This window comes from Tupaia chinensis, unplaced genomic scaffold, assembly GCF_000334495.1.
Source record: "Tupaia chinensis unplaced genomic scaffold, TupChi_1.0 Scaffold000528_1, whole genome shotgun sequence".
NCBI lineage: Eukaryota > Metazoa > Chordata > Mammalia > Scandentia > Tupaiidae > Tupaia > Tupaia belangeri.
Genome location: NW_006160041.1, coordinates 1,468,504 through 1,496,341, shown reverse-complemented (window position 1 = coordinate 1,496,341; position 27,838 = coordinate 1,468,504). Strand labels below are relative to the sequence as shown.

The 27,838-nt window shown below is 51.1% G+C and overlaps 2 protein-coding genes across 3 annotated transcripts in view; one reads left to right on the top strand and one right to left on the bottom strand.

Moving 5' to 3' along the window:
• ANGEL1 (angel homolog 1) overlaps positions 1-18,121 on the top strand; it is a 34,188-nt gene extending 16,067 nt beyond the window's left edge. Inside the window, exons 1-10 of one of the 2 annotated variants that reach the window (XM_006157070.3) lie at positions 1,517-2,867; positions 3,747-4,322; positions 5,524-5,750; positions 6,160-6,229; positions 7,503-7,936; positions 10,612-10,738; positions 11,038-11,148; positions 14,558-14,627; positions 15,147-15,310; positions 16,237-18,121. In XM_006157070.3, coding sequence (XP_006157132.1) covers positions 3,821-4,322; positions 5,524-5,750; positions 6,160-6,229; positions 7,503-7,936; positions 10,612-10,738; positions 11,038-11,148; positions 14,558-14,627; positions 15,147-15,310; positions 16,237-16,397 — 1,866 coding nt within the window. In that variant the 5' untranslated portion in view covers positions 1,517-2,867; positions 3,747-3,820 and the 3' untranslated portion in view covers positions 16,398-18,121. Of the gene's footprint in view, positions 1-1,516; positions 2,868-3,746; positions 4,323-5,523; positions 5,751-6,159; positions 6,230-7,502; positions 7,937-10,611; positions 10,739-11,037; positions 11,149-14,557; positions 14,628-15,146; positions 15,311-16,236 lie in introns of those variants that run through there. The other variant, XM_006157069.3, reaches the window with a different exon arrangement.
• Positions 18,122-21,715: 3,594 nt separating this feature from the next.
• VASH1 (vasohibin 1) overlaps positions 21,716-27,838 on the bottom strand; it is a 20,299-nt gene continuing 14,176 nt past the window's right edge. Inside the window, exons 6-7 of the mRNA XM_006157068.3 lie at positions 26,214-26,326; positions 21,716-25,656 (exon numbers count right to left, since the gene is read on the bottom strand). Of these exons, the coding sequence (XP_006157130.1) occupies positions 25,584-25,656; positions 26,214-26,326 (186 nt within the window). The 3' untranslated portion in view covers positions 21,716-25,583. The remainder of the gene's footprint in view (positions 25,657-26,213; positions 26,327-27,838) is intronic.

The following is a 27,838-nucleotide window of genomic DNA, read 5'->3' as shown; positions in this document are numbered from 1 at the left end:
GCCCCGCGTCCCTCCAGGCTGGAGCCTGGCCTGGGCCGCCTCTGCGGGACTCCGCGGGGCCCGGGAGGGCGTGCAGTGCGCCGGGCCCCAGAACCACCTTTCCCTGCGCAGTGTGAGGTGTGGGTGGGCGGACCTTGCCCCTCGGCCCCACGGGGCCCGGCCTGACTCCACGAGGCCCCAGCCTGGCCGACAGTCCTTGTGGGCAGCCCCCTCCTCACGCCTGTGGTCTGGTGACGTCGGATCACGGTTAATGTGGAGGCGGGGTGAGGAAGCGTGGAAGCGGCTTCCCCTCCCAGGCCTGGGGGTGCAGAGGGGGCTTGGGGTCGGCTGGGATGGGGAGCAAGTCGGGGCTGAAGCAGGTGCCTGAGTTCGCTGCAGGTGGAGGCGGGGCGGCCCTGGGGGATCTGGGCTGAGTCCTGGACGTCCCTGCCTGCCCCCTGCCCCGTTTAACTTCACACTCACCCTTAACAGCCACCTGTCAGCTCGTTGTCCTCTCAGCCCCGTCCTTGGTTGAAAATAGGGTGCTCAAACGTCAGAGCCACGTTTAAATCTCAGTTTGGAAGCCTTCTCCCTGTGCGTGTAGAGAGAGATGTAGTGGCGTGGTGACAGTGCCCAGCTGATCCTTTGGGGGATTCCCTTTTTTTTTAATTCTCCGTCGGCAGCCCCTGTTCCTGGACTTTAAAATTCCAGAGGCTTCTATGAGACCATCAGTTCCTCTCTCAGGGCCTATAGAATGCCAGACCTTTTCCTCCTGCGGTTTAGGGGGCAAGACCTAGCAGGAACTTTTCTTAGAAATAAGGGGTCCAACTTGCCCTCTGTGCCTTCCTTTCTGGAACTGGACACAGTATGTATGTAGCATTAATAAAATATGCTCATATAAAAATACTTTTATCCTCTGCCAGTAGAATGAAAGCTTTAGGAGGGCAGGGCTGTCTCTGTTTTGTTCACTGTATCTCTAGTGTTGACACACTGCCTGGTATACAAGGGGACTTCAGAATATTCTGCGAAAATGGAATTAAAGTTCAAGTTTATTTTGGTGCTAAACATTTTGAAAGCCATACATACTTTTTTCATGATATATATTTTCCATGAACTTCTTGAGGAACTTCGTGTAGTAGGTACTCAGTTCAGGAATATCCTGTGTATTTGTATTTTGAGGACTGGGGCATGCCACACGTTTTCAGAGACCTCAGTGTATTACTTTAGCTATGTTGCTGTCATTTCTAGTGTTTCTCCAGTGTACATAATGGCAGCATTGGTGACATGCATTAGTCCTGAGATTTTTAGGCCAGTAAGGTTCTAGGATTCTCAGATGAGACCTCCACCCCACCACCTACACATTGCAGTAGTCTCACTTCTATTAACTTTGTGTATCTGGTTTCTGGATACTTTTTTTTTTTTTTTTTTTGCTATAGGGTGAGTTTGTTTGCCAGAGAAAGAGAGAACGAGAGAGAGAGGGAAAGAAAAATCGTCCCCCAGGGGGATGGCCATGTGGCAATTTCTTCTCCTTTCTCCTGGGATTTTGGACATGCATGATCTCACACATGCCTGCCATGTTTTTCAAGCCACGGGACCTGGGACTCCACGTGCAGTGGGCCTTAACTGTCACACCAGCAAGCTGGCCATATTTTTCTTTTTAAGTTTATTCACTTATTCCATGAGAGATGGAGACAAGCATCCTTACCAGGGCTCTCAAGCCAATATCTAACTCCAGTCTCAGCTAGCCGGGAACACAGGCACATCTATGTGCCCAGCGTGTGCACAAAGAGGGATGCAAACCTTAGACTCTCCCATGTGGTCTGAGCATTGTGTTACGTTGTACTTCTGAGCCACTGCAATTATTTTATTTTATTTTATTTTTTTAAATCATTCTGTTGCAGAAAAGCAAACTACCATCACCATCACCAAAAATGTTAAATTTAAAAGCCAGTAACCTCATGCATATAACTCAGAGAACCTCTGTTATCTGGAGCAATGGTCCCAATCTTTTGGGTACCAGAGACCAGATTCAGGGAGGACATTTTTTCCGCTGACTGATGTGCCATGGGATGGTTTTGGAGTGATTTAAGCACATTACATTTATGGTGTACTTTATTTCTATTTTTATTATATTGTAAAGTGTAGTGAAATAATTATATGCTCACCATACTGCAGAATCAGAGCCCTGAGCTTGTTTTCTTGTAACTAGAATGCAGCTGTGTTCAAAGCCAAACTGGAATGAATGGGGGCGATGAGTGAACAATGGGATTTTTTGACATGTTCCAATGTGAAAATTTAGTGCTGCTACTGATCTGACAGGAAGCGGAGCTCAGGCAGTATGTGGACTATGGGGAGCGGCTGTAAATACAGATGAAGCTTCATTCACTTGCCTGCTACCCACCTGCTGGGTCATGGACTGTGGTATTGGTCTGTGGTCCTGGGGCATGGGGACCCCTGACATAGAGGATGCTATGGGCAGGAAATTACCATGTCCCTGAGACTAAAACCCAGCAACTCAACTCATGGGTTTAGGGCAGGGTTTCTCAATCTTGGCACTGTTGACATTTGGACCAGGTCACTTGTGGGCTTGTTGTGTGTGTCGTGGGATGTTCAGCAGCATACCTGTCCTCTAGCCACTAGATGCCAGCATTACTGCCATGGTGGTGACAACTACTATGTCTCTGGACATTACATGACAATAATCACCCTGGTAGAAAATCAGTGGTTTAGGGGGATGTAAATTCTCACAGGCCATTAACAAGATATTTGTATCATCTTTTAGTAGTTGAGCCTTTTTTAAGTTTTTCTTGCTTTTAAGAGAAAATTGCCAGTAAAATGAATCGGAGTATCTGAGGGTCAGCATCACGTGTTGTCACTTGTCCCGTGAGGTAAGTCAGTAATGTAGTGTGGGCGGGTTTTGTGCTCTCACCATAATCCTGTGCTTGGAGTTTGGGGACTCTAGTTTTAGAGTTCTTCCTGCCTGTTCTCTTGCCTGTTGGCTGTCATTGGTGGCTGCTTTAGGAGAGAGATGTCAGTGGTCTCTTACGGTCAGCTGTTGGCATCTAATTTACAGCCTCAGATGTGTTGTGCAGTGGGACTGCTGTTAATGAAGGCTGTGATAGCTTTGAGTAGAGGCCCACGGGCCTTTGCTAAGAAGTCAGTTGTATAGCTTTTGAAACTGCCTACTTTAGGATATATATTTTTTTCTTTTAGAGTACATTCATAGATTAGGGAATTTATAGAGCTGGAAACATTTTTGGAGATTATCTAATCCAGACTTCTCTTGTTTCCATTTTACACTCAAGAGTAAGCCCATCAGACTAGGGGCATTGTCCAAGGTCAGTTAATTTCATTAATTTCAGTGCTAAACCATAAGCTATAGTTCTGATTCACAGTCAAGTGCTGTTTCCAACGTAATGTGGTTCTTAGAACCAGAGAATTGATGCTAATAGTCGGCGTGTGGTTATGTGTGGCTTTGTCCTAGATTATGTGGGACAGCCTCTCCTTTCACTCACGCATGAGTATTTATAGGGCCCTGTCAGGTACTAGCTAATGTTCCTAAGGCACTTGGAACAGTACTGGCACATGGTAAGCACTTTGCTTTGACGATGATGATGTCACAGGTCTTAAGGTGGACGGGGTCGTGATGAGCCGGGTGAGGTGCGGGATATGGTTCTTGCTGAGTGGGCTTACATTTCAGCTGGGAGAAGAGTGTGAGCTGGGTGATTCTGTTTTCTTTTAACCTGGTATTTTGACTTTCCTCTTAGATGCTTTCTTCACATGTCGAAAAAACGCCCTCCTGGCCAAGAGCTCGTCCCCCCAGGTAGAGGGCGACTTTGCCATGGCCCCTCGGGGCCCTGACCAGGAGGAGTGTGAGGGCCTGCTGCAGCAGTGGCGAGAAGAAGGGTCGAGCCAAGTGCTCTCAACGGAGATTGAGGGTCCCCTTGCAGATAAGGGACTGGCCCAGAGCAGCCTGGCACTCTTGATGGATAATCCTGCAGAACAGGAAGCCACTTCAGAGGACAGGTGGCCCAGCAGGCAGCTGAGTGACCTGCGGGCAGCAGAAGAACTGAAGGAGCCTTTCTCCGAGGTGCTAGGAGAGGAGCCACTGCCCGAGGCCGAAGGCCCCATGTGGGCAGCCGTTCCTATGCAGACGGGCCCCCAGTATGCAGACTGCTCTGTCCTCCCAGTGGGTGCCATGGCCGCAGAGCAGTGGGAAGAGGACCCTGCAGTGATGGCCTGGAGCATAGCACCTGAGCCGATGCCCCAGGAAGAGGCTTCCATGTGGCACTTTGAGGGCCTGGAGCAGTTGCAGCCTCCCCCAGTGGAAATACCATATCATGGTGAGTGACAACTGGCTGTGTGAGCCAGGGCAGCAGGCTGTCTTGGGCGTGGGTGGAACTGTCACTGGAGCGAAGGTCCCCTGGCAGGAGCTGTGCCAGTGTACTCCGCGTGGCTGAGCATCTCACAGGGGCAGATCTAGAGAGGCCTTACAGATTTGTGTCATACAGCCCCGTCATCTGGCCTGCAGGTGAAATAACCACAGTGCAGAGAGGTGGCAGGGCAAGCTGAGACCACATAGTGGGGTAGTGGAAGAACTGAAACAGACCCTAGTTCTGATTCTCTACGCTGTCATTTCTCTGGAGGTGGCACAAGGGCTTTCTTGGGTAGGGCGGAGGGGTTTGGGGCCTCTAGTCTGCTTCAATTAGAATAACTCATGTCATCGGTGTCACATGTTGAGTGTTCATGAACAATTTTTTTTTTTTTTTGGAGAGGTTTTTTCGCTATAGGGTGCGCGTGCTCGCCAGACAGACAGAGAGACAGAAAGCGAGAAATCACCCCCCAGGGGGGATGGTCACGCCACAATCCCTTCTCCTCCATTCTCCTCTCAGGATCTTGGGCATGCACGCACACCTGCCCAGCATGAGTTTTAAGCCACCAGGTCCGGGACACGAACCGCGGTCGATTACGTGGGAGTCCAGTGACATAGCCATTACGCTAACTGCTGGTTCCCAGAGTGTTCATGAAAATTTGAAGACAGAGTTCCATAGCCCAGATAGGTTCAAAATCCCCTATGCTGTCTGATGCTTTGAGGGAGAGGGACTGGGTATGTCATGGTCTTTGGCCCCACAGACTGTTCCAGGTGTACAGGTTGGAGAACACCCAAGGCTGACACTATTTCAGAAGTGTCTTTAACCTCAGGGGACTGTTAAGCATACCCATTTGAATGATTCTCGAGAGGCTCCTGGATTTATCAGGAGTGAAAGGTTGTCGGACTATGAAAGTTGGTCTAGTATCTATTAGGTGTTAGGTGTGAGGGATGCAGTGGTGAGCAGGCCAAGGCCGTCTCTGGCTTTGTGGAGCTAACCATGTAAGCTGAAGAATGTCTCTAAAGTGCTGCTCAAATCACTGCAGAGAGGAATGGGTGACAGGGAAGATGGAAAACGGAACTTTGGGCCTAATATTACCAAGTCAGGCATGGAGACGGTGAGTCCTCTGGGTAACACAGACTTGTCATGCATCTCTCCCCCCACCCCTTTGCAGAAATCTTGTGGCGAGAATGGGAGGATTTCTCCACCCAGCCAGATGCTCAGGGCCTGGAAGCAGGGGACGGCCCTCAGTTCCAGTTCACTCTGATGTCTTATAACATCCTGGCCCAGGACCTGATGCAGCAGAGCTCAGAGCTCTACCTGCATTGCCACCCAGACATCCTCAATTGGAACTACCGCTTTGCCAACCTCATGCAGGAATTCCAGCACTGGGACCCTGATGTGAGTGAAGAGGGGAGGAACTGCAGTGTTGGTGCTGGCCCTGGGCTGTCTCCCAGTGCTCTTGGGAAATGAGTTCAGCCCCATAGTGGTTTCAGTGATTGGGGTCCTGCCTAGGGCTGGGGCTGCCTGGAGTCTGGAATTCTTAAAGCATGCACTTTTGAGCATCTTTATGCAGAGAGGAGACTTGTGGGATTCTAGAACAGGAAATCCAGTGCATATGTCTGGTTTCAGCCTAAGTCTGGGCCTGTTCTTGCCATTGGTGACTGGGAAGGGTGGACTTTGTGGCAAGTTCAGGTGTGAGCCTACCTGAGAGCCACAGTAGTTTCCCACCTGGCCTTGGGTCTGCTCCTAGCGGGTACAGTTATATTCTAGCACTCTGGAGTGATTGATTTCCTTGCCAATTTCCCAGATCCTGTGTCTCCAGGAAGTCCAGGAAGATCATTACTGGGAGCAGCTGGAGCCCTCTCTGCGAATGATGGGTAAAGCAGCCTCTTCCTGCAGCCCCGTCTGCTCTCTCCTGAGGACACCATCTTTTTCTTTTGTCTTAGTAAACCCTCATTCTTAACTGTGAGCCAGCTTTTTCCATGAGTGGGTGAGAAAGTAGAATTCTCCAGCTTTTTTTTAAGTTTGCTGTAGGTCACAGGCAATCACTGGAGAGAAAGAAAGAGAGAGAGGGAGTGAGAAATCACCCTCAAGGGGGCATGGTCATGCCACAGTCCCTCTCTTCTCTTGGGAATTTGGGCATGCATGCATATGTGCCTGATGTGATTTTCAAGTTATACTGTGTAGTTGGCTATGTGAGATCTAGCTGTCTTAATCTCTGTGTCACTTGTTGGCCCAGAGTTCTCCAATTTTTAAAGCAAGTCTGACACATATTGCCATTTAAATATTCTCAAAGAATTATTTATTTAATTTTTTAAGAGAGAGTTCTATAGGGTGTGTTTGCTCACCAGAGAGGCAGAGAGATAGAAAGAGAGAAATCACCCCCTGGGGGATGGCCACATTGCAGTCCCTTCTCCTCCATTCTCCTCTTGGAATCTTGGGCACGCACGCACACACACCCAGCGTCAGTTTAAAGTTGCTGGATCTGGGACTGGAGCTGCGGTTGGCTATGTTGGAGTCCAGTGATGTAACCATTATACCATCTGCTGATTCCTATTTATTTAATTTTATTTATTATTATTATTGTTTTTTAGCTGACTATAGCACTCACCAGAGAGAGACAGAGAGGACAGAAAAAGTGGGACTATAGCACTGAACAGAGAGAGACAGAGAGGACAGAAAAAGTGGGAAAGCAAGCTGTCAGGTGTGGAACTCAAATCATAATCAGCCATGTGGGAGTCCAGTGCCTCAATCACCATGCCATCCACTGGCCCTGCCATTTAGTCTTTGAAGTAACCAATCTGATGTGGCTATTACCCTATTCTACAAATGAGGAAACTGAGGTTCTGAAAACTTGTGCGACTTGCTCAGAAGTCACAAAGCTGGTGGGTCTGGGCCTAGGATTTTGACTTTCTGACTCCCAATTCCATGCTCTTTCTATCATGGCTTATCCCTCTCTCCCTCCTTCAGTTCCTCAGTCATCATAAGGGAACCTCTGCACGACCTAGGAACTGGCGAGGGTGAAGGCTCCCATTGCTGAGCAGCAAGAGTACTGCTTTCGGCACACATACCTGGGCTGTTGCTGCTGGTTGGAAGGGATTCAGGCTTTGAGGTCTCTGACTCATCTACTCGGCTTGGTTTTCCTTGCAGGGTTCACCTGTTTCTATAAGAGGAGGACTGGATGTAAAACGGATGGCTGTGCTGTCTGCTACAAGCCGACCAGATTCCGTCTGCTCTGTGCCAGCCCGGTGGAGTACTTCCGGCCTGGCTTGGAGCTTCTTAATCGGGACAATGTGGGCTTAGTACTGCTACTGCAGCCACTAGTCCCAGAAGGCCTGGGGCAAGTCTCGGTGGCCCCTCTTTGTGTGGCAAATACCCATGTCCTATATAATCCACGCCGGGGCGATGTCAAGCTGGCCCAGATGGCCATTCTCCTGGCCGAAGTGGACAAGGTGGCCAGGTTGTCAGATGGTAGCCACTGTCCCATCATCCTGTGCGGGGACCTGAATTCCGTCCCTGACTCACCTCTCTACAACTTCATCAGGGATGGAGAGCTCCAGTACCATGGGATGCCTGCCTGGAAGGTGAAATGGGAGAGGCCATGTAGGGTGGGCACAGGGGCCAAGGAGACACTCGAGTGACAGCATCCAGCGGTGCTTCTGTGCAGGGACCTCGGTTACACCTGCTCTGGCTCCTTCCTGCTTCTCCTTGTTATGTGGAATAGCTCGTGCCCAAGCCTGGAAGTTAGGAACTCTTGAGTACCTTTGGCATATTGGAATCCTTTCCATTTTTATCATTACTTTATTTCTAACTCACAATGAATACATAAGTACATTCTTGTAAGAATTCAAATATAAAGTAGGGCAAAAAGCCCCCTGTATTATATTCCCTACCTTTTCCTCTTAGAATCAAGTAATGACTGCTCTAAGTGTGGTGGTGTTCTATCACATCGCTTTCTATGCATTTATAGTGCCATCCAGGGTCCTGGGATACTGTAATAAACATTTACATATATTAAGCTGTTTTAAGCACTTTACATTATTAGCTCATTATTTTTTTTGGCAAATTTTATCACTGGTTCTGTTTTATAAATGAGGAAACAAAGGCACAGAGCTTAAGTAATTTGCTCTAGTTTATGCAAGTAGTTGTGGAGCCAGGATTTGTTAACCAGGTGGTCTGGCCCCAGAGCTCTTGCCCTCAGATATGTTATGATTGCTTATAACAGCCTTCATGTAGTCTGCTGCGTGTTTTATAAACATGATATATATTGAATGGTTCATTTGCAGCTTTTTTCTCCCATTCAACAATTTGTATAGCGATCTAAGTTCTTAGAACTGCTGAATGTTGATAGTATAGATACCTTGTTTTCACTGATTTTTTAAAAAAATATATATATGTCACTTAATCTCCTTGCTCCTCTGCTATTTCTGAACCAAATTACTGACCCAAATTACTGCTTAGCTTTTGGCATGGCACATGGAGAAAGGACACGAAATGTTTGAATTATTATTGAACACTTGGGCCTTTTATTTTCATGAGATTGCTCATGTGCCAGCAACGTCCTAGTTGCCATGTGTTCAGAGAAAGGCATTATTCTGCTCTAAAGGAGCTGTAATCAGAGCTCAGAGGAAGGGATAAAGAATCTACTAAGAGATGGGATCAGCAGATGGCATAATGGCTACGTTGTTGGACTCCCATGTAGTTGACTGCAGTTCGAGTCCTGGACCTGGTGGCTTAAACTTACGCTGGGTGCGTGTATGTGCATGCCCAAGATCCCGAGAGGAGAACAGAGGAGAAGGGATTGCAGAGTGGCCATACCCCCTGGGGGATGATTTCTCGCTTTCTGTCTCTCTGTGTCTCTGTCTTTCTGGTGAGTTCACGTGCCCTATAGCAAAAATCTCTCCAAAAAAAAAATGTATTTGCAAAAAAAACCACGAAAAAAAAAAAAAAAAAAAGAGGGGCCAGCAGGTGGCATGGTGGTTAAGGGCGCTGGACTCCCACATGGCTGATTACGGTTCAAGTCTCAGACCCAGTGTCTTGCTTTCTTGCTTTCTCTCTCTTTCTGGCCAAATTTAAAAATAACAATATAAATACAGTTAAATAAAATAATTAAAAAAAAAAAGAAGATACTGAGAGACTATACATGCAGACTGGTAGGTATAGTGAATAAGGGCACTTGACTTTAAAGCCAGACAGTCATGAGTTCAAATCCCCACTCTATCACTTTGAGCAAGTTACTTCATTTTCTTAAGCCTGATTTGCCTCATCTGTACATTGGGAATGTAGTAGGACCTGTTGTAGAGGTGTCTTTTTGTTTTGGGTTTTTGTTTTGTGTTGTTTTGGTGGATTAAATAATATATGTAAAGTATTTTCTAGTATCTGATTCAAAGGAAACAGTCAATAGTAATGGTTATTATTAAGATTGTTAATTGCACATGGTATTATTATTCCATTTATAGTAGAGGATATTGAACCCAACTAACTAACTTGCCCAAAGCCACGTGGCTATTACATGGCCGTTAAGTTCTCAGTCTCTTTTACTGCAGCTAGCACATTGAAAACTTATGCCCGTAAAAGGGCAGAGGGACTGCGTCTGTCACCGCCCCGTCCCAGCACTTAGCTAGTGTCTTGCGCATAGTTGGCACTCAAATATTTGTTGTTGTTAAATGAAATAAAGGGGGCTTTGCTACGCGTGTTGGAGATGTGCAGATGACTGATGTTGCCGAACGTCTCCCCTGCTACGTTCTGTCCGTTTCCGGGCTGCTCATTGGCTTTGACCGAGGATGGTGACATGGATACGGTAATGTGCTTTGGTGCATTTTCCATTCAGCCTGACCCTGTGGTTTCCCAAAATTAGGCTTGAGATCTTAGACTTGATCCAGATCAAATGAGCCTTTTCCTGTTGCAAGATAAAGCCCCCCGAGAGCTGCTATTCCCTGTGGAGAATTGTGTAGGTCATTTCTGAGGTGAAGGTTAGGGGACCACCTGTCCATACAGTTGGATTCTCCTTGACTCATTTATCTCACTCTTTTACCCCTCATTCCTGTCTCATGGACATTTCAGTGTTTCTAGTGAAAATGTAGTGGTTTTAATTAGCACCTTATTTTTAACCCTCTCCTGAGACTTACATGGCTTGCTTATACCGTGTTTGTGGTGTGTGATTGTATGTGTTTGTATTTGTCCACATGACCCAAAACATGGGCTCTTACTTCCTCTTTCTGTCTTGGTTTCCTCATTCCCCCCTGCTCTTGCCTTGTAGGTATCTGGACAGGAAGACTTCTCCTATCAGCTTTACCAGAGGAAGCTGCAGGCCCCACTGTGGCCCAGCTCCCTGGGCATCACCGATTGCTGTCAGTATGTTACCTCCTGTCACCCCAAGAGATCAGGTGAGCCTGTGTCAGTCTTCGCTGGCTGTGCTTTCACATCCACTTTGGGAGAAAGGTGCACTTCAGTGACAAGGGAAAATACAATTCCCTCAATTTCTTCGCAAGCTCCTGTTTTTCTCACTTCCCTCCCCCAGTCACCTAGTGAAGTGGACAACTCAGAATCCTAGCTGTTGGAAAATCTCATGTCTTCAGAGCCATACGTCTCTCTGTGTCCCTGTGCTGGACACTTCTTGATATTGAGGTGTCAGCATGCAGCTCGTTTTCTTTTCGTTCACCGTATGACTTTTCCTGGTTTACAGAGAGACGTCAGTATGCCCGAGACTTCCTGCTCCGTTTCCGCTTCTGTGCCATCGCTTGTCAGCGACCAGCAGGACTGGTTCTTATGGAAGGAGTGACAGACACCAAGCCAGGTAATGGGAGCTTAGCCTGTTTCTTGGCCTTCTTTCCATCTTTTCTAGATTTAATTCTCAGAGACTGCTCGTGTTAGTAAGAATACCTAGAAGATTGTTTGACTGAAGTGGCAATATGCATGCATGGATTTGCAAGGTCAATAGAGCACTGGACTAGGGGTGAAGAGACCTGGTTCTGACTGGCTTTGAGAACTCGAGTAAGCCACTTAACCTTCCTAGGCGTAAGTCACTAATAACTAGCATGTATACAGTATGTGTGGGAGAGAAGATACACATGTTAAGGCTTTAAAAATCATAGGCTAACAATCATCCTGGTTGCAATAAAGCATTCTAGTGAGAACTTCCAGATCAAATGTAGCAGAGTAACCTTGATATTCTCCTCTTGTCTCTGAAACCATTCTAAAGCAGTAAGAATGGGAAAAAAGAAATGCAAACTCTACCGTTGACAAAAAGTAGGCATTCTGAAGACAGCCTTAAACCATGACCCACACCACAGATGGAGTGGCTGCAAGAAACCCTGGAAATCATATGGGGGGCTGAGGACGTATGGAGAGACTTACCTGTGGGACCGTGTGTGTCTCAGAAAGAACCAGCAGAGTACAGTTCTCCAAGGTGGGGAGTGTCCCTTGTACCAAAGTCCTTATTTTTCCAACAAGAATTGAATGCACAGGTAGCGATAAGAGAGTTTCTGCATCTCTTGTCATCCTAAGAGGCAGTGGAGGAAGGATTAAGCAAGGAATCAAGCCACATTACAGTAAGCAGCCTGTTCAGATGGCAGAGAGGTAACGTGATACTTAAAGAGCCACATATCTCTTTTGGCTGAGAAGTGAAGAGTAAAGGGACTGGTACATAACTCTGGGTCATGAGGAAAGTCCTGCTACTTGGACTGCATACCAAGCCCTTCCCTTCAGTACACTTATTACAGATAGCCAGTGCAGAAAAACCTCAACTTATTAAAAGATGGGCTTGCCCAAAAGGAGCAGCATGGGGATCTGTGCTAAAATACTTCCAGAATAAAAGGAGGAAGGAATAGAAAAACAAAAGGTAGACAGAGAATACCGAATTTGTACGATAAAAATTGTTACCATGACGCAAATGGAAATTGTGATTATTTTCCTATGAATAAGAAGAATGAAACCATTGCCTTTATAAAAGGAGAACACAAAAGAAAAGAATAAAATTTTTAAAAATCACAAAAAATGAAGGCAGGTTGGATACAGCACAAGAGTGAAAACATACTGCTGAAAACAAGGCAGGAGACAGAGGATGAGAGGTTTTCGCTATAGGGCGTGTGCGCTCGCCAGGCAGACAGAGACAGAGAGACAGAAAGCGAGAAATCACCCCCCAGGAGGATGGTCATGCCGCAATCCCTTCTCCTCCATTCTCCTCTCAGGATCATGGGCACGCACGCACACGTGTCTGGCGTGAGTTTTAAGCCACCGGGTCCGGGACGTGAACTGCGATCGACTACATGGGAGTCCAGTGACATAGCCGTTACGCTAACTGCTGGTTCCCTAAAAGAGCATTGTATGCCATCTAAATTATCAAATTTATTGGCATGAAGTTGTCCATAACAGTCCCTTGCCTTTTTTTTTTTTTTCTTTAAGGTTAGAGGAAGTGCACTCACTGGAGATAGACAGTGAGAAAGTGAGAAATCATCCCCTCATGGGGGATGGTCACACCTGTCCTTTTTTCTCCATTTTCCTTTCTGGATTCTGGACCTGCATGCATCTGTGCCTGGCATGCACTGGGTTGGGGACTCAAATCACGCAGTAGTGCTTTAACCACCATGCCACCTGCAGGCTCCCCTTTATCCCTTTTTAAAGGTAACTTTATTCGGGACCAGCAGTTAGCATAATGGCTACGTTGCTGGACTCCCATGTAGTCGACCACGGTTCAAGTCCTGGACCTGGTGGCTTAAACTCACACTGGGTCCGTGTGCGTGTGTGCCCAAGATCCCGAGAGGAGAATGGAGGAGAAGGGATTGTGGCTTGGCCAACCCTTTGGGGTCTGTCTCTCTCTGTCTTTCTGGTGAGCACATGCACCCTATAGCAAAAACCTTTCCAAAGAAAAAAATTTAAAGAAATTTATGTATCATAAAATTTACTCATTTAAAGTGTGCAGTTCATTGGATCTAAATATATCAGAGTTTTGCAACCATCAACACAGTGTAATTTTAGAACATTTTCATTACCCACAAAAGAAACCCTATCCCTGTTAACAGTCAATTTCCATTTATATGCCTTTGTCTATAATCAATTGACTATATGAGTTTCTGAACTCTTGGTTCTACTCCATTCACCACTGTGTCTGTCTTTATGCCAGTACTTCACTGTCTTGATTATTATAGTTTTGTATATTTTTAAATAGGAAAGTGTAAGTCCTGTCAGTTTGTTGTTTTTCAAGATCATTTTGACTATCCTGAGTCTTTTGCATTTCTGTATGAATTTCAGGATCAGTGTATCGATTTCTGCTATAGATCAATTTGGGAAGTATTTATTTATGTTTTACGTTTTTGACATAGGGCATGTGCGTTCCTGGAGAGAGACAGAGAGACAGAGAGAAAGTAAGAAATTAATTTACCGGGGGGATGGTCACACCATAATCCCTTCTCTGATTTTGGGCACACACACGCATATGTGCCCTGTGTGATTTTCAAGCTGCCAAGTCTGGGAAGTGAACTACTCTCGACCATGTAGGAGTCCAGTGCCTTCATCACCACGCCACCTGCTGGCCCCATGAGAAGTACTGCCATTTTAACAATACTGCCTTATCAATGAACATGGGCTATCTTTCCACTTATTTACATTTTCTTTAATTTCTTCCCATGCTTTATAGTTTTCAGTGTCTTCTAATACTTTTGTTAAATTTATTCCTAATTGGGACCAGCAAGTGGCATAGTAGATAAGACACTGAACTCACACACAGCTGACTGCAGTTTGAGTCTTGGATCTGGTGTCTTGGAAATCATGCCAGGCTCATGTACATACATTCCCAGAATTCCAGGCAGAGAATGGAGGAGAAAGGATTGCAGTATGGCCATCCCCCTTGGCAGGGGGAGGTGATTTCTCACTTCCTCTCTTACTGTCAGTCTTTATTTTGATATCAGTATTTATACTGAGTGACCATATGACCTATTCTAAAAAGAGGCCTACATTATTTTTTTTAACGGTGCTGAACCAAGGAAGACAGTTTTTATGTTAGAGACATGTATTTCTCTCTTCTAGAGGCTCTTGACTTTGGTTCATTGTTTTCTTTCTGTCCTTACTATTTGTTTTTCCCTTTCTCCTTCTGGATCTTTCTGGAACAGTCTAGTTAAGGATCTGAGAGGGATTTCCTGGAAGAAAGATCTGACCCTGCTTCATTGTCTACGAATGATAAAACCTTTTTTTCCTTTGGTCCCCTACAGAGCGACCTGCGGGTTGGGCCGAGTGTATTCTTGAGGAAGATACATCTGAACCTGAGCCAGTCTTCCCCAGGTAACCTCCCCTCAGTTCTCTTCTGCTGTTAGTCCAGTTCTTACCTCTGTGTGTGAGACTCCCACTGGTATCCTGAGACTGATTTGGGCAGTACTTTGTGCTAAGTGCTCTGCTCCCCAATACCTGCTAAGCTTATAGAGGTGCATCTTAGTATGCAGAATCCAGAAGTGACTGGCCATGTTTTTACAGATGGAAAGCCCCTGTCCCCTCTCCTTAGCAGGAAGGCCTGATAGCAGAGCTTGTCGGCCCACAGACAGGGCAGGTACCCTGTATCAGGCAGCCCTTGGAGACTGATGAGAAGTTTTAGGGTCTCTGTATCACTGTGTCATTTCTAGGGTAACTTAAGCTACAACTGCCTTTCTCTTATGAGCATGGAAAGGGATTTGCTGAGACGGACTCATTCCAGATCATCCCTTTAAGAACTTCCTAACACACACATAGATAAGCCATTGTGACCTTGAGAAACCTGAATAAGTCACATTGACATCCTGACTGACAACTCCCCTTCCATCTCTGTAGGACCATAGGTACCATCCAGCACTGTCTCCACCTGACGTCGGTGTATACCCATTTCCTGCCCCAGCATGGCCGCCCAGAGGTCACCACGATGCCCTTGGGTCTAGGAATGACAGTGGATTACATCTTCTTCTCAGCCGAGCCCTGCGAGAATAGGGGCAATACTGGTAAGCCTGGTGGATCCTGGGCTCCTTGAAGTCTCTCCTGGGGTCCCTGGGAACAGACGTTTGGTGGCATGGCTTGGGCTGCTGGGACTTGGCCTGCCAAGGAGCAGGTTTCATTCCTGCCTGGCAAGGGTCATCCTCATCCTTCTCCCCATAGGCCACTTGCCTGTCTTCTCTCTTTCACCCTTGCAGGATTAGAGAGTGGTGACTAGAACAGTCATGCACCATCCCTATTTTAGAAGTAAAACAGAGCACCGGAGGGTGATTGGACCTGTTCAGTGACTGCCAGTTAGTGAGGGACTTCGTGAGGTCAGAGACCCTGTTTCCTGTTCCTCACTCTATACCAGTAGTATATGACTGGTATTGTCCTGTCAGCTCCATGCCAATTTTGTTTGAAGAATTTTTTTGTTTGTTTGTTTTTTAATGTTTGAGTTGAGGGCCTAGCAGGTGCTGGACTCCCACATGGCTGACTGCAGTTTAGGTCCCAGACCTGGCTGTTTGAGAATCATGCTGGGCCTACGTAGATGTGTGCTCCAAATCCCAAGAGGAGAATAGAGAAGGGACTGTGGAGTGACCATCCCCCTGGGAAGTAATTTCTTGCCTTCCCCCCTCTCTATCTCCAGCGAGTGCACATGCCTTATGGCAGAAACCTAAAAAAAAAGAAAAAAAAGTTTGAGTTGATTACTCATGTTTAAAATTCTGATTTCTGATGGCTTGACCAGTGTGCCACAGCCCCCCTGGACCCCGTCCTCATTCATTGATATTATCTTGGAGCATGTCTGAGAAAACCAGGCCTCCTCAGGCACAGGCCACCTGACCTAGGGGTATACCGATTTCCTAGAGGCTGAGGAGGCTGGGAGGAAGGGTGGGACAGCTGCATAAAGGGTGTTCCCAGAGGGGCCTGCCCCAGCCCCCTGCACCCCCACCAGATCACAGGCTGTATCGAGATGGAACTCTCAAGCTCCTGGGCCGTCTCTCCCTTCTCTCCGAAGAGATTCTCTGGGCTGCCAATGGCCTACCCAACCCCTTCTGCTCTTCAGACCACCTCTGCCTGCTAGCCAGCTTCGGGATGGAAGTCACCACCCCATGATGGGGCTCCGAGGGAAAAGAGCTTCTCTTCTAGAAGAGCTCACTGGATCAGAGACTGTGGAAATACCCCATGCTTCTGGAAACTTAGATCCAAGAAACTTAACGTCCCCTCCCTCCCCCTCCTTGTTCCCTTTTTCCCATGGTTAGATTTTCTCCAGGCCTGTCCACATTCTCTGCCTGTGGTCCCCACCCCGTCCTAACCTCTTCCTAATCCTGTGCCACATAGGAGATGTGGCCCTGGGAGAGGCAGAAAGGGGTTCCCCCTTCCTTCCGTGTATCCAGCGCTACCCCTTGATTTTTAATTACCAGGGTTGCGGGAGCTATTGATCTCATTGGTTATTTGCTTTAAGGTGGTTTCTTGGTGGTCCCTTCTGACTCGGCCTTCTCCCTGCCTTCATGACCCTTGGGCCCATCCCTCCCGCCAGGCAGGCACATGTAGGCTATGCATGCCATGAGTGCATCCTCCTGGGTGGGACCGCTGTGCATGGCCATGCCTGCCTCTGCCCAGCCCTCTCGCCACGTCTGGGCTGTAGCTGAGGGCAGGAGAATGTGTGCTGCCAGACAGCAGCAGGGGCATGGCCTTCTCTCCTTTTAGCTTCTGTTTCATCAGGCATTCATCTGTTGGCCAGGGCATGCTCATCGTCTGGGCTCTGGGAATGAATGGCGCCACCCATCCTGGAGCAGCTGATTTGGGGATGCTCCTGGGCTCTGTACCTCCTGCCCAGAGCACCCCCAGTCATGATGTGCTTTCTCTAGGGCTTGTCCTTTTCCCAGACTGTCCTGAGGGAGGCAGAAGTTGGAACCCCCATGTGGGGTTTGAAGGGCTGGGATAATGATGTGAAGTTTAAGACTCCTTAAGGCTGAAGAGAGAGAACCTTCAGGAAAGTCCTTTCTCATTGGCCTCTGCAGCCTGCAGAACTGGGGCAGGAGCAGGAGTCCCAGTAGGGGCAACAGGAGGCGGGCTGGTTAGTTGCCTCAGCCTGGATGCAGGACCTACGGGGTTCTCTTTCCTCTGCACAACCAAGAAGCAGTTTTCTGTTCCTTTCCTCCCATAACATTTTACTTTTTGCCGTCTTCTTCATTCCCTTCCATTTCTTTATAGAAAAACCTGGTATTTAGCTCAGGCCAAACTGTCTCAGCAGAAAGGTTGCCGTGGGCAAAACTGGGCCAAGCTATGGGCAGCATTGCCTGGGTGTCTGCTTTGTCCAGCCAAGCCTGGGGCCATTTGCCTCCACCTTCCCTCTCTTAACTCAGGCGCCCTGGCCCATCCAGAGCGGGGGCCTCTGCAGCCCCTGCCGTGCCTTAATTTGTCATGGCTGGAGTGTGGCCTGGAGTGTTCTGGACCAGCTCCTCCCCACATCTCCTTTGACTCAGTCACTGCTGACCCCAGGAGTTCTGATCCTCTGCTGTCCCACTTGACCTCCAGAGTGGAACTGAAGCGAGTGGCCGGGAGGCTTGAATTAGGGGCAGCAAACCAGAAGTTAATGTTCTCTCCACTGCTTGAAAGCCAAAGGCCCGACCTGTGTCCAGCTGCTACGTTCACGGTTATACGCTTTCTGTGCCTAGGTTCTGGGGGATTTATTTCCCTGCGCGTGCGTATTTGTAAACCTCGTTTCCTGGGTACTGGGCATGTGCCTGTCTGAGCCCCAGGCTGTCTGTCCATACCCCTACCGTTTGCTCTGTCTGTTCCCCGGGCACCTCCTGAGATGGTGTCGAGACAGTGCCCTGCTGGTTCCCAGGACTAGGGCCGTCACTGTTCTCTCCTGCCAGGAGATGCAGGTTACAAAGAGCTGAAGACAGCAGAGGGCAGGAGCTCGACAGATGAGCTTTTCTTTGTTTTCTTATATGTTAATGTTTTGAAAATGAAATGGGGGTTTTAAGTGGTCATTTAAACTTTTTTTTTTCCCCAATAAAGGTTTACCTTTTCTTCCTCCTACTGTTGTTCAATTTATTAGGCGCTGGAAGGCCTGGGTCCTTAAGGGATGGCCTAGAGAATGAGGTGGACAGAGGGTACGACACTGAGGTGCTTTTAATCCTGAGTGAGCATCTCAGGACCTAAATCCAGACCAGAGAAATTGGTTGTGCTCTCCCTCCATTAGCTGAGGCAAATGCCACTGCTCTGAGGCCTGGAGGAAACGGGGATTGAGGGAACCTCCTGCCCTGCCTTCGCTGGGGTGCAGCTCTCCCCCATCCTTGCTAAGCAAGAGGAGAATAGGTCTCTCAGCTGCTTTTCACTCTTACTCCATCTGCTGCCCCTTGCCGCCCATGGTGCGTGCTGCGCTTCAGGGAGTGTCTGTGGAAAGTGGGATCTGCTGTGTCTCTGGTCAGAGCTGTGGCAGCCGCGGGAGGCAGGGTGCATGTGGCAGATGCCTCTTGCTGAGTGTCTATTTCTGATCATCTCTTTTGCGTTCTGGAGCCAGGGCTGAGCTGCGAGCCATCTGTCGCTGGGAGAATTTCTCTTCCTTCCCCGGCCTAACTCGGCTATACTGTTATCCCCGTGCGGCCTCCCTACACAGGAAGCCCCGCCATGCCCACATGTCCGCGGGGAGCCCTTAGACCAGGTACGGCTTTCTGCCCTCAACCCGAACAGATGCCTGGGCCCACTCTAGGCTCTGAGGCAGTCTCCAGGTATCCAAATTATTTAAAGCTGCGTGGCTTGGGATCTGCTGATTCAGCAGAAAGAACACTTAGCCCGGGATTAGGAATGGCACTGGTCACCTGGCCTGGGAGGTCACTGACTGCAAGCGAGTTACTTCACCTCTGATGTTTCACTTCACAGCCTGTGGTGAGGTGCAAATTAATCACTAAGACTTGTGAGCAATTTTCAGATGCCAAAATTGTTTTGTTTGGGGTTTGGCAAGAAAGGGATGCTGAGAATTCTGGAGAATTTTTGGTAGGAATTGGGGGTGGCCAGTCTTCCCCAGCTAGGCCAGATGACTTGAATCCATGGGCAGGGCAGAATTTGAAAGGTCTGTGCTTTGAGGTTTAGCCCAGGAGAGCCCATGGGCGCCGCGGTCACTAAACGTGAGCCAGTACTTGGACCCTTTGCACAGTGTTTCCACTTAGACTTCTAAAGGTGGCCCTGCGAGGTGGCCATGCAGGTGTGGTTCAGATGGTCTTCATACAGGAAGTGGAGAAGTCCCGAAGGTAGAGACGGTCCCCTTTGCTTTGTGTATTGCCACCCCTGCCCTCAGATTGCAGCCTTTCCAGGAGCAGGAGACCGCCCCCCAGATTGCAGCCTTTCCAGGAGCAGGAGAGACGGGCTATCTCATAAGGTAGACACCGAGGGGAGGTGAGTGTGGGAGGGGAACTCAGAGGCAGCTTGAAGCTGAAGACCAAGAAGGGAAACCACCGACCAGGCTGCTGCTGTTCTGTTTGTTTTTCTCTCCAGTTCCTGCCCTGGTGTAGCTTTTAAGCGAGGATTCCTTTGTGATTGGTTAGTCATGTGCAGCATGGTGTCTCTTCTCCTGGGAGTGAAGACCCTCCTTCAGGCTCCACCAGGGGGCGCTGCTCTGTGGCCTTGGACTCCTAACACCCTGATGCACCTGTGTCTCCTCTCCCTCCTGAGCAACTGTGCAAAATGAAACTGCCAGGGCCAGTCCGACCAGAGCCTGGTAAGGGGGTAGATCTGCCTGGGCCAGGAGGACGTGCATTTCCTGTGTTTTGAAGGGAACTCTGCCTTCTGCCCTCTGGCCCATCTCCAATCATTCCTATGACCCGAAGGCCTGGGGCCTCGGCCAGCAGTGGAGTGGACTGGAGCCTGTTCACTCGGTCTCCCAGGTTTGTTTCCCACGACCAAGTCCTTCCTGGCTAGGAGCTGGAGGGAGTCCAGATGTCTGTTGCACATTGTCATGGGGACTGGACCAAACGAGCTGCCCTTCCAGCTGGCCCGAGGTAGCCCGTCCCCACCAGGCTCAGCAGCTGGTCCCCTTACTCCCACTAGCAAACACTAGGGCTACCAGTAAGCCTGCATCTGGCCTGGCCCTCGATAGGGCTGTCACTCCGTAGTGACACTGCCCTCCACAGTAGAAACGCCAGTTCTTGGCAGAAGGTGGCAATCTCTTCATCTTCAGGGCTCTGAGGAGTGCCCCCTGTATCCAAAGGGCCAACTCATTTAGACCTATGGATCTAAATCAGGCAGGCACGTGCTGTGAGCACGAGGAAAATGGGGCAGGCAATGAGGCAGCCCTTCCATCCCCACATAACCCACCCTCCCAGGAGTCTGCAATGATGTTGGACTCTGCATTCATTTTTTTTGTTTTTTTTGCTATAGGGTGCACTTGCTGGCGACAGAGATAAGAGAGAAAGGGATAGTGAGAAAGCACTCTCCCCCCTGGGGGCGATGGGTGCACCGCAGTCCCTTCTCCATTCTCTTGGGCTCTTGGGCACCCACACTGCTGCTGACGAGGCAGCCGGGCTGTGCTGAACTGCACTTGGAGCCAGGGTCTCGTGGGGACTGGCTGGGACAAGAAGTAGGAAATACCATCTCCTCTCATACACGTCTGGGTTTACTCAAACTGAATGAAAGAGCAAAGTTGCAGGGAGGAAGGGTGAAGGCTGAGCAATGCCGTGGGGTCCAAAAGATACTTGCTAATTCTGGTTCCAACTGTTCGGGCACCGGAAAAGGGCCGGAGCTGGAGGGACAATGTGAGGATAAAGGGGGTGGACCCAGAGGGTGTTTCCCAAAGCTGTGGCTTTAGCCACCATGGATTCCGGGCTGGCCACTGGCCACTGCGATGACAAGGGCTTTCATTCTCTGTTGCTATGGTTTCCTGAAGCAAGCTCATCTCCCAGGAGAACACGCCCCTTCCTTTTCCTTTGTTCCTGATGGACAGGGCAGACTGAGACAGGAAGAGCAGGGCTCTGGCACGAACCCCGGGGGGCAGACTTAGGCCTCGAGGGGCTTGTGAGGGAGGAGGGGTTCTCCTGTGACAGAGAGAGAGATAACACGCCCCTTCCTTTTCCTTTGTTCCTGATGGACAGGGCAGACTGAGACAGGAAGAGCAGGGCTCTGGCACGAACCCCGGGGGGCAGACTTAGGCCTCGAGGGGCTTGTGAGGGAGGAGGGGTTCTCCTGTGACAGAGAGAGAGATCCACTCCTGGACTGGGTTAACGGGAACTGAGTGGTTTCCTCAGGCTGAGGATGAACGTCCTGGACCCCAGCAATTTTATCCTTCCTCAGGGATGGAAGGTTGCCTGTTTGCTGCTTTAGACTCCCCCCATCTCTGATGGGGTTCTTCGTGGGCCCCAGGGGGCTGCTACCCATGGGGGGTCGGCTCATGCTCCAGCTCCCAAAGGAAAGGAGACGAGGCTGGCCCATGGTTTCTGCCCGGCCCACACACCGGAGCTGGGGAGACTTTATTCATTCCAGGGAGAAGTGAGAACAGGAATGAGACGAAGTGTAAAAGTGAATACTGACGAGAACAGGAAGAACAGAGTCTAGTACAGCACACAGCCAAAGGCAGCTGAAGGGAGGCACGGCCATCATCCGGGGCTCTCCTCTCGCCACACTTGAAGGAAAAGGGAACTTGGGGCTCTGGAGCACCAAGACAGGGCAAGGGGGTCAATACTGATGGCCTTGCAGCTAGCACCATGGCAGCCAGTCGGTAGGAGGCGATGGGACCCTGTGGGGTGGACCTCCTCCCACCCGTGCCCCTTAGAGAACTGGTCCCCATCTTCGGTACATTGGACTCAGTGCACAGGCCCCCCTGTTCGAGGCCTGGGGGTGCTGCAGCAGCTAAGCCAGGAAATGTTCTGGGCAGGAGACCCAGGCACACGAGCACACGCCTCTGGGCACTGGACCCCACTCCTGAGCCAGGAAGTCAAGTCAGAGCTGGAAGGGGCGGGGCCCGAGATGACAAAAGGCCTGGAAATCAGATGTGGTCAACTTGGCCCTTTCTGTTTCTCTAAGCCTTGGTCCTGGGCTTTATCATCCCAACCCCAGGCCAGAGGGCTGCTGCTTCCCCACTTGGCCAAGCCTGGGTGAGGACGGGACGGCTGGCATGATGGCTGAGGGGACTGTGAGAATGCACTGAGGCCCTGGAGGGAGAGGACTGGCTGTCCGGAGAACAGGAAGGCGCTTCACACCCGGCTTCCCAGGGTTCCGACCCTGGCACCTAACACACGGAGCCAGGCTTTGGGGAGACCACATGGTCACCCCCCCATCCAGCCCACCCTCACCAAGCAGCTTCCTCTGACCTGATTCACCTGGACCCTCCCCAGCCAGCAGCCCCCACCTGGGGCAGAAGAGCTGGGGCCACGTCAGCCAGGTACCTGTCCCTCACAGGGAGTGAGGTGAAGTGATGCATGGGTGGTGACTAAGGCCCCGAAGCCCCTGCCTCTCTGCCTCCCCAGATACCTTGCAGCCAGGCCAGCCCCTCCCCAGAGAGCAGGGCCTGTGTAAACACGCCCAGGAGGGGAGGCGGGGTTGCTACATATGAGAAATCGTGAACATAAATGAAAAAGCACCTCTGTGTCCTGTCCACAGCCCAAGGTCTCAGCTCAGGAAGCTGAGTGCCGGGAGAAGACCCTCTGGGGTCAGCTCTCCCCTCCCCAGGATGGGGCGGGGCTTCCTTCTGTCCCTCCCCCCTCCCCAGAGGGCTCCAGGATCCTGGGGCGAGAGCGCCTTCTGGGGCTCCAACCAGGAGACACTTCCCCCACATCTCTCAGCTCCCAGGTCACTCATCCCCTGCCCTGGAACCCAGCCCTTCCCAGGAAGTTCCCAGAGCTTCTGGGGCCACATCCTGACCCAGAGAGGCCTCACACCTCCTAGGCAAATGCAGAAACCTGAAGACCACCATTCCCCAGTGACATGGAAATGGAATGGTGTCAGGGTCACCATGCCCCTCCAATGGATCTGGCCGGGTTATAGCCCAGGAGGGAGGTTAGGAACCCCCCTAGACCCAGCTGGCCCCATCAGGGCTCTAGTGAGGCAAGGGACTGGACCAGCTGGCCTTCTGGGTGCCCCTGGCCAGGCCCTGCCAGGTCTGCTTTGGTCCAAGAGCTGGTGGTTTGAAAAGCTGCCAGCTGCCGGTGTCTTCCTTGCCGGACGCGCTGAGTATAGGCATCCTGCCCCTGGCCATCCATCTCCTGGCTGGCCGAGAGCCTCTCCATCCCCACTCTACCCGCTCTGGTGACCCAGCAGCTGCAGGGGGTCTCTGAGTTCTCTCTGGTCTACGAGGAGAGCCAAGAGGATGAACCCAGGGCAGCGGCCCAGTCTTGGAGGAGTCCCAGCAGCGGTTCTTCTCCTAAGCTGCAAGGACCTGCCCCCCTGCAGCCCAGCTCTGGGAAGCACAGAACTTCCACACCCTCCTACCCCAAAGTACCTCAGTAGACCTCTCCCCAGCTCAAGCTCTCCCTACTCCAGAGGTCGCAAACCGGCACACTTTCACCGGTACTGAGGCTTTAACATGTTTTGAACTGATTGCCAACATTAAAAACAAAAATCACATTTTACATGACAGTTCAGAGTTCTGACCTCTGAAAGATCGGACAAATCTGGCAATACAGGGCCTGCACTGTGAGAACCCCTAGGCAGCAATAGCCCCTTTAATGGGGTTAACTGTGACCTCTGCAGTTTGCCACAGTCCCCACCCAGCCCTGCGGCCCTCCCTTTTGTCACCTGCAGTCCCTTGGGCATTTGAGTTTACAACCCTAATTCTGATCCCAACTTACTCAGGCCCCAACCCTCTCTGTAGCCTCAGTGACAGCTGGCCATGACCAACTCAGCCTCAGTAAAAAGAAACCTTAATGGCCACCTCATCCAGCCACCCTTCCACAACCTGAATCCTCTCTACAGCTTCCTGACAAGTAGCCATTTAGTCTTTGCGGCAGCGAACTCGCCACTCCCCAGGGCAGCCTGGCCCTACCCTCTCCCTCACATCCTTTCTCACTTACGCCTCTCAGTCTTGGACTCTGTCCCACCTCAGGGGCTGCACTGTGCCCTCCTCCTACACCTCTGTGACCTGAGCCTCCAAAACCGACTCCCAGCCCTGCCGACCTCTCTCCACTCCCTATTGGCAGGGACCCCTCGCTTCCTGCCAAGCATCTCATGCCTGGCGGGCAGGCTATGGATGACCCCAGCTGCTCCGGCTCCTCTCCACAGGGCCCTGTGAGGAACTAAGGCAAGCCACAGGCCTGGCCCTCACTGCCACCCAAGCCTGGGTGGACTGCTAGATGCAGGAGGCGGTCCCAGCCCAAGCATCCTGGGTTCTTCCTGATTTTGCCAGCAAGAGCTGCCATGCAGAAATGGGGCCTGCAGAGGCCATCACTGGCACTGAGTGTCCACCCGGTCCCCATGCCCAGTCACAGTTCTCAGACCGGCACCCGGCTCTGCTCAGTCCCGTCATGCTGACCCCAGTGCAAGTCTGGGCCCTGCATAAAGCTCAACTCCTGTGCCGGGGGCCCCTGGCTGCAGCAGCAGGCAGAGCAGGGGCTGAGTAAGCAGACCAGCAAGGGCCAGGACTCTTCACCCTGTGTCCTTCCCCAGGCTCTCCCACAACACCCCTGCAGCCTGGGGCTGCACTGGAGGCAGGACGACCCACACAGCACTGCAAGTGGGGGCTGCCAAGGCCCCAGTGCTCTGCTGAGCCACTGACTTTTGCCCTTGGGGCAGTTGTGGCCTGTGCTAAGCTCCTGACTTGCGAGCTACACAAGGACCCCTCTCAGGACAATTCCTACCCTGCTTCCCTTTCCCTGGGTTAAATTCTGCCAGGGCAGGCAGAACAGGAGACACCCCTGCACTCCTCAGCCCCACCCCCGCCACAGGCCTGGTAGGGCTGGGCTACTTCCCATAGATAGGATGCACCCAAATCACAGAGACGCCAGGGTGGAGGCACCAGAAGAGCTAGCACCTCCTCACACAGCCCCATGACACTTAGATCTCCTAGCAATGGCCTTCTGGCCATCAGCAGATCCATTTGTCTTAAGTTTCTCCCAAATACCGTAAGTTTCAGTTGTAGAGTTAAAAACTCTCCCCCACCCCCAAAAATTTACTGCCTCCCTGCCCACAGTCAGGGGGTTTGGCTCAGTGGAAGGAGAAACAGCTTTGGGGGCGGAGCTGGAACGCACTCTCCCTCAGCCCTGCCCCACTTCTTCACCAGCCCCTGCTTCTCCATAGCCAGGCTGGTTCCAGCAGGTGAGCCCTGGTCCCCAGAAGCAGGTGAGGCCTGTGGAGCTGGCACCTGCCTCACACTCGGATCTGGTACCCGTTGAGGTCTGGCATGGCTTTGGGCTCAGAAGGCTTCTTCTCACCCGAGGGCCTGTGGGGGGGAGAGCAGAGTAGGGGGAAGTGAGTGGTTGGTCAGAGAGGGGGAGCTGCCCCTGGTGGCGTCCCTGAGGGGCCCTCGCTGCAGCGGTAGACCGAGTGCTCTCCAGAGTGTGGTCCTGGCTCGCTCTCACCTGCACTGACTCTACCTAGCTGGCATCTAATGTGCAAACCCTCCTCCTGGGAGAACTCGTTGCCTTGGGAGGGGGGGCGTCCCTTCTCCCCTGCCTCTCACATAATCCATCTGTCGCATGCTTTGAAGATACAAGTGGCCCTGGTGACCTGGCACAAGGTAGCCAGGAACTGGCTGGGTGTTGTCTGCTCTGGGGAAATGGGGCCATCTTGCTATGGGAGATACCAACCCATGAACACATAAATCCACTGTCACAAATCACCTCCCTTGAAGGGGAGAAAAAAAAAAAAAAGAGAGGGAGAGAGAGTGAGTGGGAGAGAGAAGAGAGTGGTGGGGGGAAGTGATCTAGTGATCTAGAAGATGAGAGGGAAGGATGGCTTCTTCGGTCCACCCAGGCGCCATGCCATCCCGTTGCTCACCGTCTCTCGCTGCGGCTGTTCCTGTGGTGGGGGCTGGACTGGCCCCGCTGTGGGGAAGAAACATCCTTCTTCCGGTCCTTGGTGGGAGAGGGAGGGCCCGTCCCTTTGCCAATCTAGGTGGGGAGGAAGAAACAACAGCATCTCCAGGACTGCCCCGCAAGAAGCCACATGTTCCTGGGGGCTGGACCTGGGAAGCCTCCAGCAATGTTCTGCTCCGTCTCTGGGTCTTTCTGAAACTGCTTCCCAGGCAGTAAAGCTGCCAGGCAGGAGTTCCTCAGCAGGACTGGCCGGTCCCCATAGGTCCCTGAAAGTAGCATGGAGTGCCATAATACCATAAAAAAGCCCTCAGGAAAAGGCCCGTTTTCCAAAGCCAGTTGAACGGGCTAGTTGGGGAAGTGGTCCCTGTCTGAGCTTTGGGCTGGGATCCTACCACCCCCAGGGTGACACTGGCTCTCTCAAGTCAGTCTGAAGTCAGACTGGGGGCTCTGTCTCTGAGTAAAAAACGCATGAGAAAGCAAATGAATCATCCTTCATGTTGACTTGCGTTTCAAATGTGGGGTGCACTATGGGGTGCTGGAGAGGGGCAGTGCCACCCTGAGAAAGGTCTGTGGAGCTTGGCACAGCACTGAAGGCCAGGTGACTACTGGCTTCAACTCTGGGTCCAAACAGTTGCCTTGAAGACACACTGACATTCTGAGCGGCAAGGTCCAGGATGCCGGGGGTGAGGTGAGGGGCCCTCCCAGAAGGCAGAGGAGCCCTCTCTATTGCAGGTGGGCTGCAGCCCCGTTCTGCCCTGGGAAGGCACTGGGACCCCACAAGGTCCTAGCCTGGGGTGGCAGGGCGGGGCCACCCTAGCTCTTACACCCTGCCCCTGCTGCCTGTCACACCTGGATTGCACATCGTGAGGCTGAGCTCCAGCCCCATCTGCCTCTCACAAGTCTTGGGGTTCCCCACCCTGAAAATGGAGCCACCACCTACTGCCCTGGCTGCCAGGAGCAGCAGTGGGCGGGAAAGTGCAGAGCAGGAGGCTGCCTGGAGGGGCTGAGTCACGGTGCAGGGCCACTGAGCAACACCCAACAAGGGAGGCACAAACAGACAGACACACACACAAGGACACACATACACACACATATGCACACACATACGTGCATGCACACACACACCGTCTGCACATACACACCACCCAGGGGCCCCAGGAAGGCCAAAATTCTGCCAGGTAGAAGGGGATTGGGCTAACTCAACAGCTGAACCCAACTCTTCTAAGTTCCATCCTCCCCACCCCAACTGCACATAAGCCCGCGGGGAAAAAGGAAGAAAGACCACCGTCCTGCCTTCCGGCCCCCTGATGTTCCTTTCTTCTGACCCCCCTCTTTACTGGAGGCGGTTGGGGGGGGGGCTGGGGGAACATTCTGCCAGGTAGAAGGGGATTGGGCTAACTCAACAGCTGAACCCAACTCTTCTAAGTTCCATCCTCCCCACCCCAACTGCACATAAGCCCGCGGGGAAAAAGGAAGAAAGACCACCGTCCTGCCTTCCGGCCCCCTGATGTTCCTTTCTTCTGACCCCCCTCTTTACTGGAGGCGGTTGGGGGGGGGGCTGGGGGAACTCAAGCCAACGGATCCATG